Source organism: Haliotis asinina, chromosome 12, assembly GCF_037392515.1.
Source record: "Haliotis asinina isolate JCU_RB_2024 chromosome 12, JCU_Hal_asi_v2, whole genome shotgun sequence".
Classification (NCBI taxonomy): Eukaryota; Metazoa; Mollusca; class Gastropoda; order Lepetellida; family Haliotidae; genus Haliotis; species Haliotis asinina.
Genome location: NC_090291.1, coordinates 45403843 through 45420164, shown reverse-complemented (window position 1 = coordinate 45420164; position 16322 = coordinate 45403843). Strand labels below are relative to the sequence as shown.

The following is a 16322-nucleotide window of genomic DNA, read 5'->3' as shown; positions in this document are numbered from 1 at the left end:
CTTATTTAAGAAATACAGTTCGTTCTACCACCATGTATAGTGTAATAACAATGCAATGATTGTTTTGATTATGTTTTATTAAGGTTCTGAAAGGTATCACTGAAAATATGATCTCTGAGAAATGATATCTGAGAAAAATAATAGTATCAATTCTAACCCTTTTATGTAAAAACTGCTACATGTTAAGTTGAGCTGTTTTCCTTGACAATATACCAGCTTGCCAAAAAAATGAAAGAGAGACAGAGCAGACTTGAGGAACAGGCTCAAAGGTGAGTCCCAGTCTACCAGTATGTCCTCTTACCTTTGTCTTGTTTCATGTGTAATCAACCCTGTGGCACACTTGCCCACATCATAGTTAGAAAAGAAAGTGTGCTTTCCCAGCTGCCTTTGTGTTAAGTTGTTGTCCTAGACTTTCGAAAGGTGTGAACATTGTTAAGCATATTCTGGTAACCTTTTGACCCCTTTGGATCTGCTTAATGTGACAATGCAAATAGGTGATGCTGAAGGTCAAGGCGACTCTGACCTGCTGTACATAGAAGCATGCACCTTCAAAATTTAAAGATGAGAGATTAGAGTGAACAAGGTAGGATTGACTTCATTAATTTTTAGCGACCTTTTAGTAAGGACAAGGTCACTGGTGGTCACTCGATAAAATCCGACATAAAACATTCTTGTATTTTATGTTCAGTACTGATTTCATATATTATCACTTCAGGTATATTTCAATCTATCAATTGTATGTCTTGACATTCATTTTACAGTTCTGACAGCAAATCAGTCAGTGATTTCTGTAACATAATATTTGTGTCAGAAAGTGTTTATTCTGTCAGATTTTCAAATCTTTTACGTATTGGTGATCACAAATCATGACAACTTCTAATACTTCATTTTGCTAATGTTAGTCATGTACAAGATATAGATTGTGTCTCATTATTGGTGGAACTTTATTCTTTTTATTTCCGACTGTAAATAAATCAATATGCAATGAAAATTTGTATGTGAACATTACGCATTTTGTCTTCGAAATTTTCTTGATGCCAAAATCTGTTAAATAAACACAAAAAAAGTTTGCATATGAATATTTATTAAGAATTTCAGGAATGAAATTACATACAATAGGTCAATATATTATAGGTACTTGTTTTATTACTTTTGTTTGGTTGAGTCCCATCTGGGGTGCGAACACACACTCTCAGGCACTTAATTGCCACCATACATGGTCAACACACATCCTGATGGGCCTAGCAAAATTAGTGATTTACTGAATCTTTGCTTTGCTGGGAAAGTGTAATCCCAAGATAACATGTGTTACAAATGTCACAAATATTTATATGTTCAGCAGTGATATATTCCAAAAAGCTGCACATAGAACATTTTGATGTTATGAGCCTGAAGTCAGTTGCCAGTGCATGTAGTTTTAGTGGGTTTCTAAGGCCTGACCATGACCGAGTGACCATTAGTGAACTGGAGTCGTCAGCCACTTTGTGCGCTGGTGCATAACCTGAGTGCAGTTTGTGTTCTCCTTAACCTATTGTTAACATTCCCTTAATCAGCCAGACCAGTTGTCAGCTGAGGTCAGAGACAGTTCTGGAAGTATGATACCACACTGTTGTCTTTCCGATACAGAAAAGTACAGCAATGGAGGCTGAAGTAATTAATCTTCAATCTTCATTGAAGATATTCCACAGGAAATTTCTCAAATTCAGGTGACTTTTTCCCATTGACCCATGATAAAAACAGATGAACATGCTATTTTGTCAACAAGCATCTGGAAACTGAAATGAACATATTTACAGAAAAAAACAGGTGCTAATTTAGAGTCATAAAATATAAGAAAAATACAGAGACTTTCTTCATTTTGCTGTGGTAAGTGAGACATGCCACTTTATTTTAATTACATTGGCTGTACTGGGTGTTATTGTTTCACTGTCTGTATGGCAGATACAGTCCGTTTCAGTTCAGATTAGAATGATGGGACGACCATCTGTCTCATTTATGTTATGTGCACTTAACCCTATTTTGAGTTATTTAATCTTTCATCATTCTCATTCGAACCCAAACAGACTAAATGTTATTCCAGTGTGGTATAAGGAAAACAGAATATTGTCATTGCTTTGAAATAACATTGATTTGTGGGGTTGTGAAGAGATGGTAAAGAGTGCCTGCTTTTAAAACATTACTCTAATTCATGTATCATGCAATGACAAAGTTAACAATATAGATATTTCTTAGTGTCTTTAAAGTAGTGTAGATCATGGTAACTGATCATGACAGATATACAGGATTTCATTATGGCATATATCATGACAGTTGATTCTAAATCATGGATATTTGTGTAGAGGCTAGACATGTTTTTAGCTGCAGCTGCTGGGTATAGACTGTGAGAATAAATGTTTGTGACAGACAATATAAGTTGTTTACTGGTGGTGAGGGGAACATAAACAATCCATGAGCCCATGGTCCCCGAGGGACCAGTGAACAACGTATTTATCTTACCGAACACCTGAGTTTTAATTTCGAGCTGTTTGAAGCACTTCTGTTGAATACGAGGTGAATCGCCATTTTGCAGACGACACAAGGTAGACAGATTTAGAGTTATCTCCCCTCCATCAATTTTCAGTCGCAAAACATTGGTAATTTCCGTGCTTCATGCGTGATTCAATGGTATTCAAGGCAAAGAAGTACTACCATGAAGCACCATAAGAGTTCAGAATTCCCAGCGGTGTACATTGAAAATAATACATCGCCTGTTAGCGGGGTACATTGAAAATAATAGAATAGCGATTAGCCAATCAGAAAGCGACATTCATGTGTGAGGTAAGATAATGTATTTTGCATATATATATTGTGTATTTTGGTAAAAATGAATTTGGTGAAGTCTTTGTATCCTTAAACAGACTTTTGTGTTTTATTGAAGAGAACTAACTAGTGTCATTTCTAAGAGAGTTGACCAGTATGTATTCTTGATAGAATTGACCACTGTGGGGTTTTAAAAGAGAATTACCTAGTGTTTTACTGATGAGAATCTACTTATGTGTTTTACCGAAGAGAATTGACTAGTGTTTCATTGACAAGAATTGACTAATGTGTTTTATTGAAGAGAATTCATGAGTGTTTATGGAAGAGAATGGACTTATGTGGTTTATTGAAAAGAACTGACTTGTATGATTGATGCAGGCCAGTGTTTCATTAAAGAGAATTGCAAGTGTTTTATTGAAGAGAATTGACTGATGTGTTTTGTTTTAAAAAAGCTGACTTGTATGACTGATGCAGGCCAGTGTTTCATTGAAGAGAATTGACTAGTGTATTTTAATTAAGAGAATTGGATTATATATGACTGCATGTGTCTGTGGCAGGCGGTTTACAGCTCCTACAGGGATGTCACAGGAGGAACAGGAACAGAGACAGATATACAAGAAGATTCTCGAGTATGAGCAGGATGCGGTAAGTATAGACGGTTGCTAGGTGACAGACTTCTCAATATTGACAAACTCTTTAAATAGCAACTTTTTTATTTCATGAGAGCAATGTTTCAATGCAGATTCTTGCACTGTTCTCAAGCAGAAATAAAGACATTTTTATCCATATCATCATTATCAAGTTTGTATGTAGTGTCTTTCCCAACTTCAAAGACAGACTTCATGGTGAATATTAAATCATGTAGTGATGGATCTGGACTAATGTTCCTTTGTGAGTCCATGTCCAGTAATTTAGGTTGATAGCTGTATTAAGCAATGATCACTTAATCCCCATAAAGGAATGATTTCAAGCATATAAATACAAGGCATCTAGTCTACAATGGGACTTTTTTAATATTTCCGAATATAGTGTGTCATTAGGCAATCTGTCCTAATCATTCAGATCACGTTGCTGGTTTGTCATTCAGCAATCTGTCCTAATCATTCAGAACCCAAACACCTGCAAGATTGCTGGTTTGTCCTTAGGCAATCTGCCTTAATCTTTTAGAACACCACAACCAACTACAAGACTGCTGACATGTCATAAGGCTCACTCACTCTCATTCTTTCAGAGACGATCAGGGAGACCTTATCAGTTAAACTGTTGACTTCAGGATTGAATGAAAATGTATGTGTATTCAGGAAAATGTTGTCAATCCTGCCTAATTATTTCATTGCACCCAAATCAATATTCTGTTGACAGAAATGGCTCGTTAAGTGGAGACAGAAACTCCAGAGTAACCCTGAGGACGAGATCGTCATCAACCAGCTGATACAGGAGATACTCAGGTGTGTATGAACCAGGTGATACAAGATATACTAACGTGTGCACGAACCAGGAGATACAGGAGATACTCAGGTGTGTATGAACCGGGTGATACTCAGGTGTGAATGAACCAGGTGATACAAGAGATACTTAGATGTGTATGAACCAGGTGATACAAGAGATACTCAGATGTGTATGAACCAGATGATGTTCAGGTTAGTATGAACCAGGTGATACAGGAGAAACTCAAATGTGTATGAACCAGGTGACACTCACGTGCATGAACAAGGTGCTACAGGAGATACTAAGGTGTGTACCAACCAGGTGATACAAGAGATACTCAAGTGTGTACGAACCAGGCGATACAGGAGATACTCAGGTGTGTATGAACTGGGTGGTACTGGAGATACTAAGGTGTGTACGAACCAGGTGATGCAGGTGATACTCAGGTGAGAATGAACCAGGTGCAACGGGAGATGCTCAGGTGTGTACGAACCATGAACCAGGTGATACAGGAGATACTAAGATGTGCACGAAACAGCTACCACAAGAGATACTCAGGTGTGCATGAAACAGGTACGGTGCTACAAGAGATACCCAGGTGTGTACAAACCATGAACCAGGTTATACAGGAGATACTAAGGTGTGTACAAACCCGGTGATGCAGGAGATGCTCAGATGGGTATGAACCAGGTGCCACAAGAGATACTCAGGTGTGTACAAACCATGAACCAGATGATGCAGGAGATACTAAGGTGTGTGTGAACCAGGTGCCACAAGAGATGCTCAGGTGTGTACAAACCAGGTGATGCAGGAGGTACTAAGGTGTGCATGAACCAGGAAATGCAGGAGGTACTAAGGTGTGTGTGAACCAGTTGCCAAAAGAGATGCTCAGGTGGGTATGAACCATGTGAAACAGGTGATATACATGATATTCATGCTTGTATGGACAAGGTGATAATGGAGAGGCACCATTATGAATTGGGTTGTCAGGCTTATTTATTTAGTTGTGCTAGTGTTGTAACCCAGTGTCATGGATTGTTGCTGAATTGATCTTTTGTCAGTTATGTTCATGTTGTACAGCTGGGATAATACAAAGATGAGCAGAGTTATTTCTCTTGGCAATTCCAGGATTGGCCTGTATGGAGTTTTCATATAACAGTTTATACTATGATCATGATCTTTGATTTGTCAGTTGTATACCTATGTCCCTTGGTCTCACCAGGAAAGGTTTCTAAGAATTACTGTCACACCTAAAGGGATAAAATGGAAAAGCTTTTTCGAGTTACATTCACATTTTTATCTGTTTTCAGGTGCTCAGATCACCCACTGACTCAGCTATTGAAGACATATCAGTTCAAGATCTATGAACGTCTCTACCCCATTGTGTCAAGCAAGATGATGAAGCTGAAGGACATTACTGTGCCTTTGCCTGTGTATCTTTACCCTGTTGATGAGATACCTGATGCAGGGAGCAGCAAGGAACAGACCTCACATACAGGTGATCCAGGGAGTGTAACAGAACAGCCAGGAAGTGCTCACAAATACCACAGTGATGATTTTGATAAGTCAAATAGTGGGGAGAATTTAGTTCCTAAATCAATTGATTCTAGTCAGGAGGGTATAGATGAAGATGTGAAAGACAAACAGGATGTGGCTAAGGGTGATACGTATGTCAGCCAATTTGAAAATAATAATACAGTGCCACAAAGTGAAATGAAATCTAGTCATGAACATTCAGATGAATCCGAAGTAGCCAAAATCTTGTCAGAAGTAGGCTTGGAGAATAAGGATGATGAGATTTCTGATGGAAATGAGGAAAATTCTGTGAAAGAAATGGACAATATTTATGAAAAATCAAAGGAGGATATAAAAAATGCTATTTCAAAAGGGAACCAGTTAGAAAAACAGCTAACTTTAGAAAATGAAAAAGCTAAAAGGATCCTCCAAAGAGTTTCTGAATATGAAAAGTACAATGAAGAAAACATGGATGATTTGTTTGACGATGAAGGTGATGATGACGTTATAGAAGATGATCCACCAGAGACAAATATTTCCTGCGATCCACAAATATCATCACAATCCATCCAAGACAATGGGTCTCCTGAGAGCATGGACAGTAGGTTCTCAAAAGGTATTCCCAAATCTTTATCTATGGACTCTGGTTCAAGTCTGCAAACTCCAGGTGACAGTTCATTGAAATCATCCCAATCTGTGGACTCCTTATCCAACCCTGAAATGACCAAATTGGCAGAAGAGGCATACAAGAGACACCTTAGTGGTATTTCACAGGATGTGCACAACTTTATGGAGAAGCTATTAGTCATGTTTACAATTGCATATGAGCACCTTGACTCACCTACTGGCAGGGATCAGTGCTATGCTTCCTTGGAGGAGCCCTTCTTCAAACCCATATGGAAGTACCTGCTTGCCCTCTTCAGGTATGGTATTTTGATCAGTTGTTTGGGTTTAATCAGACACCGTATGTTAATATGTTTGTTGATTTTTCTTCTTTTTTTTTCTTTTTGTTTTTGACCACCCCATGAAGATGCTTGTCTACTTGTCACAAGAGATGTAAGAGTAACCCATACAAATGTCTAGTGCAGAACAAGTACTATCTAACTTGTAAACTGTTAATCAACGCCTGAGTATGTCACGGAATCTTACCTTGATAGAAATACATATTTATGAATTTCTACACTTCTGTACATATTGAGTCTTTCATGAGCATTATGTAACCCTTCCCAGTCACATGGGTGACATGGTTCTTTCCTGCTTAGCAGAGTGCTAGAATGGCAAAGGCACTGACAGTACTTTATCTTTTTTTTCTTTCATTACATCACATTGCATTGACGTTTTCAGCAACCCATGCTTGTTGTAAGACATGTCTAACAGGATCAAGAGATCAGACGTGGTTGACGCATGTCATCATATCCCAGTTGCTCAGATTGATGCTGTTGATCACTGGATTATCTGGTCCAGACTTGATTATTTACCAATACCCACCATATGGCTGGAATATTGAGTTGAATTTTTAACAAACCAGTTGGCTTCAGAGTCTCGAGTCTCTAAATTTTGAATTTATATCCAGGGTATTCAAGAAAGGACACATGGTTTCTGGATGTGGGTGCATGGTTTCAGGATGTGGATGCAGAATCTGGATGCAAGGTTTCAGGATGTGGATGAATGGTTTCGGGATGTGGATGAATGGTTTCGGGATGTGGATGCAGAATCTGGATGCATGGTTTCAGGATGTGGATGAATGGTTTCAGGATGTGGATGAATGGTTTCGGGATGTGGATGCAGAATCTGGATGCATGGTTTCAGGATGTGGATGAATGGTTTCAGGATGTGGATGAATGGTTTCGGGATGTGGATGCAGAATCTGGATGCATGGTTTCAGGATGTAGATGCATGGTTTGATCTGGATGCATGGTTTCAGGATGTGGATGCAGAATCTGGATGCAAGGTTTCAGAATGTGGATGCATGGTTTCAGGATGTGGATGCAGAATTCGGATGCATGGTTTCAGGATGTAGATGCATGGTTGTATCTGGATGCATGGTTTCAGGATGTGGATGCATGGTTTGATGTGGATGCATGGTTTCAGGATGTGGATGCATGGTTTCAGGATGTGGATGCATGGTTTCAGGATGTGGATGCATGGTTTCAGTCTTTCTCAGTAACATGGTGATATTTGTTGAAAAAATGTTTCAGACGTCAAGCAGAAATCCTTATTGTTATAGCCATTTTGTCAGGTTAGCAAACAAACCTAAAGAAATCCAGCTGGCCTACAGAATGACTTCACAGAAAGGCTCTGAACCTAAAGACTTTGGTGTGTCGAAGAAACTATGGCTGGTGTCGTCTGATAGCGAGAACAGGCTTCCGTACGACCAGGCAGTGGTGGAGCTGAAGAAAGTGAAAGAGTACTACACCATGCTCAGCAAGCTGGAGTGTGTGGGTATGTCTTCTCAATTACAACCAATCCTCAGTAAATATTAACTATTCCATATAAGACATTAGACATTGTTGACAGCTGAGCCAAGATTCACCATTCACTTGTCGGCCGTGTTGTTTCAGTACGTGTATGTCGGGAGGTGTGTTCATGTGTGGAGCAGTATTACCGCTCCATTGAGGCAGACACCAACAAGAAGACACCGAGTGTGTAAGTTAAGAAACTTCCAGGGTTTTTTTTTTCTATGTGTCATTCAGTTATTTGGAGCAATTCACTGTATTATTTTTATATTGATACTGCAAAAAATCATAATATAAGTTTCCCCTTTGGTCAGTTTTCATACATACCTAGTTTCCAGGGCAACTGTATATTGCAATTTTTTGTGTGATGAAGGTTTTCTAAAGGTTTGATCACAAGGACAGGGTGTCCTTGAAATTATGTTCAACGGTGTATAGGGACAGCTGATTCTTCTCATCATCTGGTCTATAATTTCTTGTGTTACATTTTTTCACAGGATAGAATGGAAAATTCCCCAAAGAGTTAAGATGAAATGACAAAAAAAGAAAACAGAAAATAACATATATTTGTGTTGTGTAAGTCTCTCTTGTTGTATTCTTACTTATTGTTGATAAAATGAAATATATGTTGTATGGACAACATTATCTTGTGTTCAGTGGTGCTGATGACCTGCTTCCAATCCTGAGCTACGTTGTGGTGAGGTCCCAGATGCCACAGCTGGTCAGTGAATGTCAGGCCATGTCCGAGTTCATTCATGAGGGGTGAGTTCAGACCATCTAAACTTACTTTTTGGAAATTACACACCATACACAATATTGCTAAAAGTGGTGTTAAACTACACTCAACTAACATCAACTAACATCAACTACCATATTACCTGTATATACACTTGCTGTGTTTTGTTCCAGGTACATCATGGGAGAGGAGGGGTACTGTCTAACTTCCCTCCAGACTGCAGTCAACTTCATCACATCTCCGGACGCAGCCTGTGCATGATCTGACATCAACACACATTCCACTAACCAGATGCACTGGCTACATTGTGATAGTCCTGGACATTTTGTGCTATGAGTGTGACATATTTTCATTCTACCAGCATTTGCTTTGAAATCTCAGTGAACAGATTTTGTAAACTACAAGGACAGAGATGCCAACCCTTACGCTTTTGGAGTAATTATTACAGTTTTGACTGTTAAATTATGCTCTTACACTAAATCTGCGAAAATAACACTTTACTACTCATTTTACAAAAAAAATCAGTGAAGTGGACAAAATTTCACAGGGAAGTGCTTCGTAACACATTGGCACAGGGGCACAGAAATGGCAATCTTATAGCATCACACTCATTCCAATTAACTTGTAAGGAATCAAAGTATTTTGTGTCACATGACCAACAGTTTTCAATGTATGGAGCTTCATCTATGATTAGTCAGGTGTATTTCTGTTCAGAATCTTCCTTTTGTGAAAATGTGCACCATGTTGAACCGACCAGCAGACAAGTATTACTCTTAGGCCCAAAATAGGGTTGTCATCTCTGCAAGAAGGTATAGGTACCAATTAGAAACTCAAAGGATGAATCAGAGTAATATGTCTCATAATTATAAGTTCATGACATCTAACAGCTTATACAGCAGGGTCCCGTTTCACAAAACTCTCATAAGTCAAAGATCTGATAAGTTTTCTCTTAGCCATTATGCCTCCTACACTGTAGCATGAGCTACAGATGCTACGAGAAAAGTTACAAGATCTTAGGCTGACGGGGGCCCAGGTTTAAACTTCCAGCAACATTATGTACACATGCACAAAAATTAAGCGCCACCCACTATTTTTGTGATCTGCTACTTTGGATACTCAATGGTAACTCATAACGAGATCTGTCATTGACATCATTGGTTTGACTATGTTTGGCAACTAAAGGGGTGATGACGCTGTGATGACAACTCATTTGCCTTGCAATGGCCCTGCATGACATGCCAGCATTTTTTCACGCCTATCAAATGCCATCTCTCAGCGGTAGTTAACTTTCTCCTCACCATGACTGATTTTCTAACTCTAAAGTGAAAGGAGAATCTCACAACAGACTGGTGAAACCCATCCTCAATATCTCCAGGGTATACGTTCTGAAAAGTCTCCAATATACCCTGGATGCATCTACGGCTCTGCAAATAAATTTATTACCTCCCTTGACTGGCTTTTTATCCAATCAGGTGTCTACGCTGGGAAGTTGAGCGAACCAATCACAACTCACTCTCGCTTTTTAAATTATCTAACCGATTAAACTTGGCTAACAAACCATGCAGAGGTTCTCTGAAAGAGGTAGATGGGGTTCTTGCATATGTTTTTAAAAAGTTTCGGACCTATAAATTTGTCTGTATGATTTCCCCAAATTGTGAGTCACACGGTGAGCAAACCTTCTCGGTTGCGACTGCTGCCTTTGTTGACACTGGCAAGCTCGGTTATAACGGCGGCCTAGCTGATTGGCTACTGTAAGAATGCGGAGCCAGCAAAGGGAGGTAATAAAATTATCGGGCCGACCCGTAGATGCCTCCAGGGTACAGTGGAGACTTATCGAAATGTATACCCTGGAGATATCGAGGATGGGTGAAACCAAGTGGGTGAAACTTGATTTTCAAGATTCAGGTGGTAGGGAAATGGAGTTCCATGTGCAGAATGTTTTCCTTTTCATATCTTGACAAACTTAGGTTAAAGAATCTATTGAAGGCTGATTGAGTCATAAACATTTATAGTTTGTATTTCTGATCTTCGGTGGTGAAATCAAGACACTATGAAATTAGAGGCGCTAAACTTCTGTAGATGTGTATACATTGTTTTAACAGGGTTTGCTCAAGAAGTACTTTAAATTGTAATTTGAAATTGCGTAGTAATTTTGAATAAATATATTTTATTGTTTTTGTTTTATTTAACTTCTTTGAAAGGCACTTAGAAGTAGGAGCAGTAAACAAGGACATCAATATGTGGATGAACAACTTCTTTATTACAATTGACGATATGGTGTAGCCTCTAATGCCACTTTCAAGCAAGTTCAGTCAGTTATAACTGTGTTAGAAACAACACCGAAATATCTCTTCTTTCTCATTACTTGACCTGTTTTGATCCTTTTATTTGTATTTTTTTTTTGTTTCTTTGTAATCGGCTTAGAACATGTCTTTAACATTACCTTAACATTACCATCATTCCACCATTTGCAACATAAGCAGATCTGTGATCACTCTGTGGAAGGGGTGGAAACCAGTTTAGCAGAATGTCTTGCTTGAGCAAGACAGAAAAATGAAAACCAAGGGTGCTTCTAAATGTTTTCTGCAGCCATCCTGTGGTAACTGTCGTTAGGTAAATACTTGAGTCAGCTGCAGGAACAGCAGCTTAATGACTCTCATGTACACTGTAGTTTACAACTTACCTTCACATCAAACCACTTGGCTTTTTCTCCACATCGTATGCACTTAGTGGGTCTCATCATCCATGGATGTTTATGAATTGTTTTGTATTGATTGAGCAATATTTCAGCTTGGAGGTACAGAATCAAGCCCACCTTGGTGTCAAGTTTGTTTGGAAACTCTTTCAGTGTTGTCACAACCACCTACAGTGTAGAGTATACAACCATGAATCCGTTGGTAGATGACCAAATGGTGGCCACATGAATATGTGCAAACACCTGGTTGCTGGTACAGTAACAAGCATTAGACTTAGACAAAGTACTGTGACTATGTGTCCCAGTCCACCAGGCTGTAAATGGGTACCTCTTAAGGATGGGAAAGCCACATTAACTTGGTGCGCCTAGTAGGCAGCAAGAGTTCCATGATCCCTAGGGAGCTGAGATTGCAAATAGGATGTGCTATGTGTTTGACATCCAATGATCAAGTGAAAACAAAGCGCCCTTGAACATTTGAACTATATATTGGCACTATGCAAAAATAAGCATGATAATAAGAATTCCAACAATATCATGGCAAGAACACCTGAAATGGGCTTCACACATTGTAACCATGTTGGAAATTGAACCTGGGTTTTGGACTTGACAAGCAAACTCTTAAACCACTAGGCTACACCAACTGCTCTTTATGTATTGAATCATGTCTTGCCATGAATTAAATCTTCTGTACAACCATCCTCTATATCTCCAGGGTATACGTTCCCACAAGTCTCTACTACACCCTGGCTGCATCCACAGCTCAGCCCGATAATTTTATTACATGCCGGGGGATATAGTCGACGCTTCGTCTGTCTCTTCGTCTGTCCGTCCGTAATCATTCTGTTTCCAGTGCATAACTCAAAACCGTTCAGTATTATATTTTTCTGCAAAACTTGGTAGATATGTGTGGCAGGCCCCAAAGTGGTGCCTTTTGGTATTTACAGGTTTTTGTGATTTTGTGATTCTTGACACTGGCAAGCTCAGGTATAACGATGGCCTTGCTGACTGGCTATTGTGAGAATGCAGAGCCAGCAAAGGGAGGTAATATAATTATCGAGCCAACCCTTAGATGTGTCCAGGGTATAGTGGAGACTCATCGGAACGTATACCCTGGAGATATACAGGATGACATACAACAGGTATACTTTGATGTTTGAAACACTTTGTTGAATGTTCCTATAGAACATTAGCTGGAAATAGAACAGTGTCTTGTCATAAATTTTTAAAATATCTTTTAAATATCTTCAAATATGGATATTGATGTATTTTATAACATACATTTGTGACAATGGTGTGTGTTGACACATTGTGCTTTATCTATAGTTCATTTGTCAGGTCAGCATTTGGGATGTCAAGTATCGTGAATGTTCAATACAGCAAATACATGTAAATGTCATACACAAATGAATTAATTGGTAATCTATGTGCAAAAAGCCATAATTGTGTATGGCGAATGAAAACACTCAAAACTCGATCCCAACTTTCAAAAATGTATCTCTTCATGCACAAGTGGATAACATTAAAATATGTTTTTTTCCTGCAGTTTTTATGAATATATTAAAATATGGCTTATTCCTGCATTTTTCATTTATAAAATATGTCACATGTTAGAAGTGTTTTGTATTTCAACAATATTAACTCTAACAGAATAAAAGATGTGTGATCCTTAGGGAAAAGAAGAAATTGAAAGAAGTGGTATAATCCTTAACAAATTTACAAACCTTAAATATCTTTACAGTTTTGGAATTTTTTATGTATATTTGATATGTGTGTAAATCATCATGTTTTTATTCTGATGTACATTAATTCATTCATCAAGCTCTGTACAGGAATGTACAAATGCATGTGAAAATATTTGTAATATTTAAGGTTTGACCATGTGTTTGTGTGACTTTTTTGTACAGATAGCTAAATTGATGTTGCATATGTTTTATCATAACATATTTTCATGCATATAGAGGCAATAAATATTTTGAGTCCCAAGATGGGATTCAAACCACTGACCCACTGATGCATAGCCAGATGCCTTGTTAGTTATTAACCTCATCAAAGGTGACCAATCTTGGGCGTGTTCTTGGTATGACCAGGGGCAGATCCAGATGGGTTGTGTGCATGCATGTTCAATGCAGTCGTTGCAAATGTTTCTAATCTCACCTTTAGACCTTTGACTTGACCTTGTGTCCAATGTCACTGATTATTGGTCTGTGATTGTGGCAGATATGTTTCCATCATATGATAATAATTATTAAAGTGGTAATATGAACAACTAATGGCCAGCTTTAGATAAAATACTTCAGACCTTTCTGATCCCCATGTCTGTGTATCATTCAAAATGATTCTTCTCAAATCTGTCAGAAAGAATGTCACATGACAAAATCGGGGTTCAAACCATTATGGACTATGGCCCGTTTCACAAATTTCTTGTAAGCCTAAGATCTTGTTACGTTTCTCATAGCATTCATACTTTCTATGTTACAGTATAAGATCTACAAATGCTACAAGAAATATTACAAGATCTTAGGCTTATGAGAGCTTTTTGGAATGGGGAACAGGGTCTCAAGGAAGAGAGACTTCATACGGCCACTATGATACGCCATCACACTATGAGGCACAAAAAAACTGAATGCTTTCCAGATTGGATCCATGACCTAGTTTCTTGTTAGGTGACATTCATTCTCTTGTAAGATGGAATAGAAGGGAAGCCATTTTAGAATATTGAGAAGTGCTTTACATTGTTTTGTTGTACCAGTAAGTTGCTGGTAACTTCTACAAGATACATTTGTTCATCTTCACATCAAAAAGATTTCAGGCTCTTCCAATGGCTCAATACATCATTTATATACCAACAATTATCTTTGATTACCTTCATTATCATACGTGCAACCTGTGTCTTTCATCTTCGTGTTATGCTTACACAATAAAGATAAGTTCAGCATCTGTTACTTGTTGTTTTTTATTAATTAGGAGTCTGTTACACCAGTCTCTTCAGATCTGCGTCTTTCCGGCAAAGAGGTGTTTGGTTCAAAACCAGCATCTGCACAGATTATTAGTCTTGTTTTCCCCGCAACGTTTTGCAGGGGTATTAAAACGGATGGTCTGTCCGTCCATGCACATATGTCCCTTCTGGAGCAAATGTTTAAAATTGTTAATATTTCTTCACCAAACTTGGAACATAGATAGGTCTGGTGGTGTAGAGGTGCCTTTAGGTAGTTTAGTAATTCTGAATTACATATTTTTGGCATTTCCATGGCAACAAGTTTGACTTAAAATGGTAGTAGTGTTATTTTCTGGAGCAGAACCTTTAAACCATTCAGTACTCTCCTTCCATTTTGCTATACACGATAAAACTTTGTTTCTCCTTGTTTTAACAACATGGCTTTGTGGGATGGTTTACTTAACAGCGAAAGGCTTTTGGGATTCATGCAGAGAACCAGCACACAAGCTATAAAACTGAATCAGTATTAACCTGTTGCTAATACTATTTCACTTCACTATTTTGCAGGAGTAGGATCATTTACGACTTTAAACAGTTCACTTCATGCCACATTCAGCATTATTCCAGTAAATACACAAGTCTGGACCAAGCATACCCATGGCTGACAGTGTGAACATCGGCACTGACAACAAGCCAGTTATAAACTGTCAGTTCAGCTGAGCCTATACAATTAGGCCAACTCTTACCCTTATACGATACAGCGCATGGAATATATACACTATAGATAAAACTTGTGGTCACAGTTAAACATGGAATATGGAGTGCACTACTAGAATTCTGTGATCAGTGCTAGTTAATTCACATGATAATGATGTTTACATGTCCCTTGTCAACATATTGAGCTCAACAATATCAGTGCTTTTCAGACTCTCTTTGACTAAAGTATGGATATAACTGTGCTGGTCGTGTATAATGCAACTTGTCATGAAAACACTGTCTTATACAGACATGAGATTGCAATCAACAATATGCATGTCGTCATATTTCTGAAAATTGTGCACATTGCCTATGCCAGTATCTTCCCTGTGTTGTAAATACAGAAGGAGAACTGTTGATGCTTGGTGGGGCACTCTCTGTTAACACTAGCTGGGATATTGCTGAGTGTGGTATTAAACAAGAAACCAATGCAATACTTATTAAAAAGTTTTCCATATGACAAGGGTGCTAAAGGGAGCTGCTTGAATCTCTGACTAGTTCACTGCTTTAACATACCGATACCCATGCAGCATACCTATACCAGCTGACCATGTGTACAGCTCAGCTTATACTGGTGACGTCAACGTTTCAAACGTATACATTGTACAAAAGGTATTACACCATTCTGCGAGTCTGCATACAATGTAACCTACATGTAATCATATAACATTTGGATTGAATCTATTGTCTTCACAATAATGTCTTCTTTAGCAAATCCAAAACATATATCCAGTAAATCTACCTATCCGTTGGTGAAAGTTTGCAACGTGTTCCCATAAATAATGAAATTAACTTGATGAAACATGAATAACTAATCAAACTGAACACAAATCTGTTGTTAAACCACTGCTGAATCTCTATGCCATGGAGTAAATGTGTGCAGCTGGAATATTGCTGAGTGCCAACCATAGCATAAGGATGAAATGGATGTCGAACCAAACGGCAACGCATGCGAGATTAAAGGGGCACTGATGCGGAGCGAATAATGTTTCTCGCCAACGGTCT

At 38.4% G+C, this 16322-nt stretch overlaps 1 protein-coding gene across 2 annotated transcripts in view; it reads left to right on the top strand.

Annotated features, from left to right (window-relative positions):
- LOC137258235 (VPS9 domain-containing protein 1-like) overlaps positions 1-14563 on the top strand; it is a 33001-nt gene extending 18438 nt beyond the window's left edge. For both annotated transcript variants that reach the window (XM_067795829.1, XM_067795828.1), the window contains exons 7-14: positions 217-269; positions 3357-3444; positions 4162-4247; positions 5538-6665; positions 7982-8184; positions 8304-8388; positions 8853-8957; positions 9105-14563. In XM_067795829.1, coding sequence (XP_067651930.1) covers positions 217-269; positions 3357-3444; positions 4162-4247; positions 5538-6665; positions 7982-8184; positions 8304-8388; positions 8853-8957; positions 9105-9192 — 1836 coding nt within the window. In that variant the 3' untranslated portion in view covers positions 9193-14563. The remainder of the gene's footprint in view (positions 1-216; positions 270-3356; positions 3445-4161; positions 4248-5537; positions 6666-7981; positions 8185-8303; positions 8389-8852; positions 8958-9104) is intronic.
- Positions 14564-16322: the final 1759 nt, after the last annotated feature.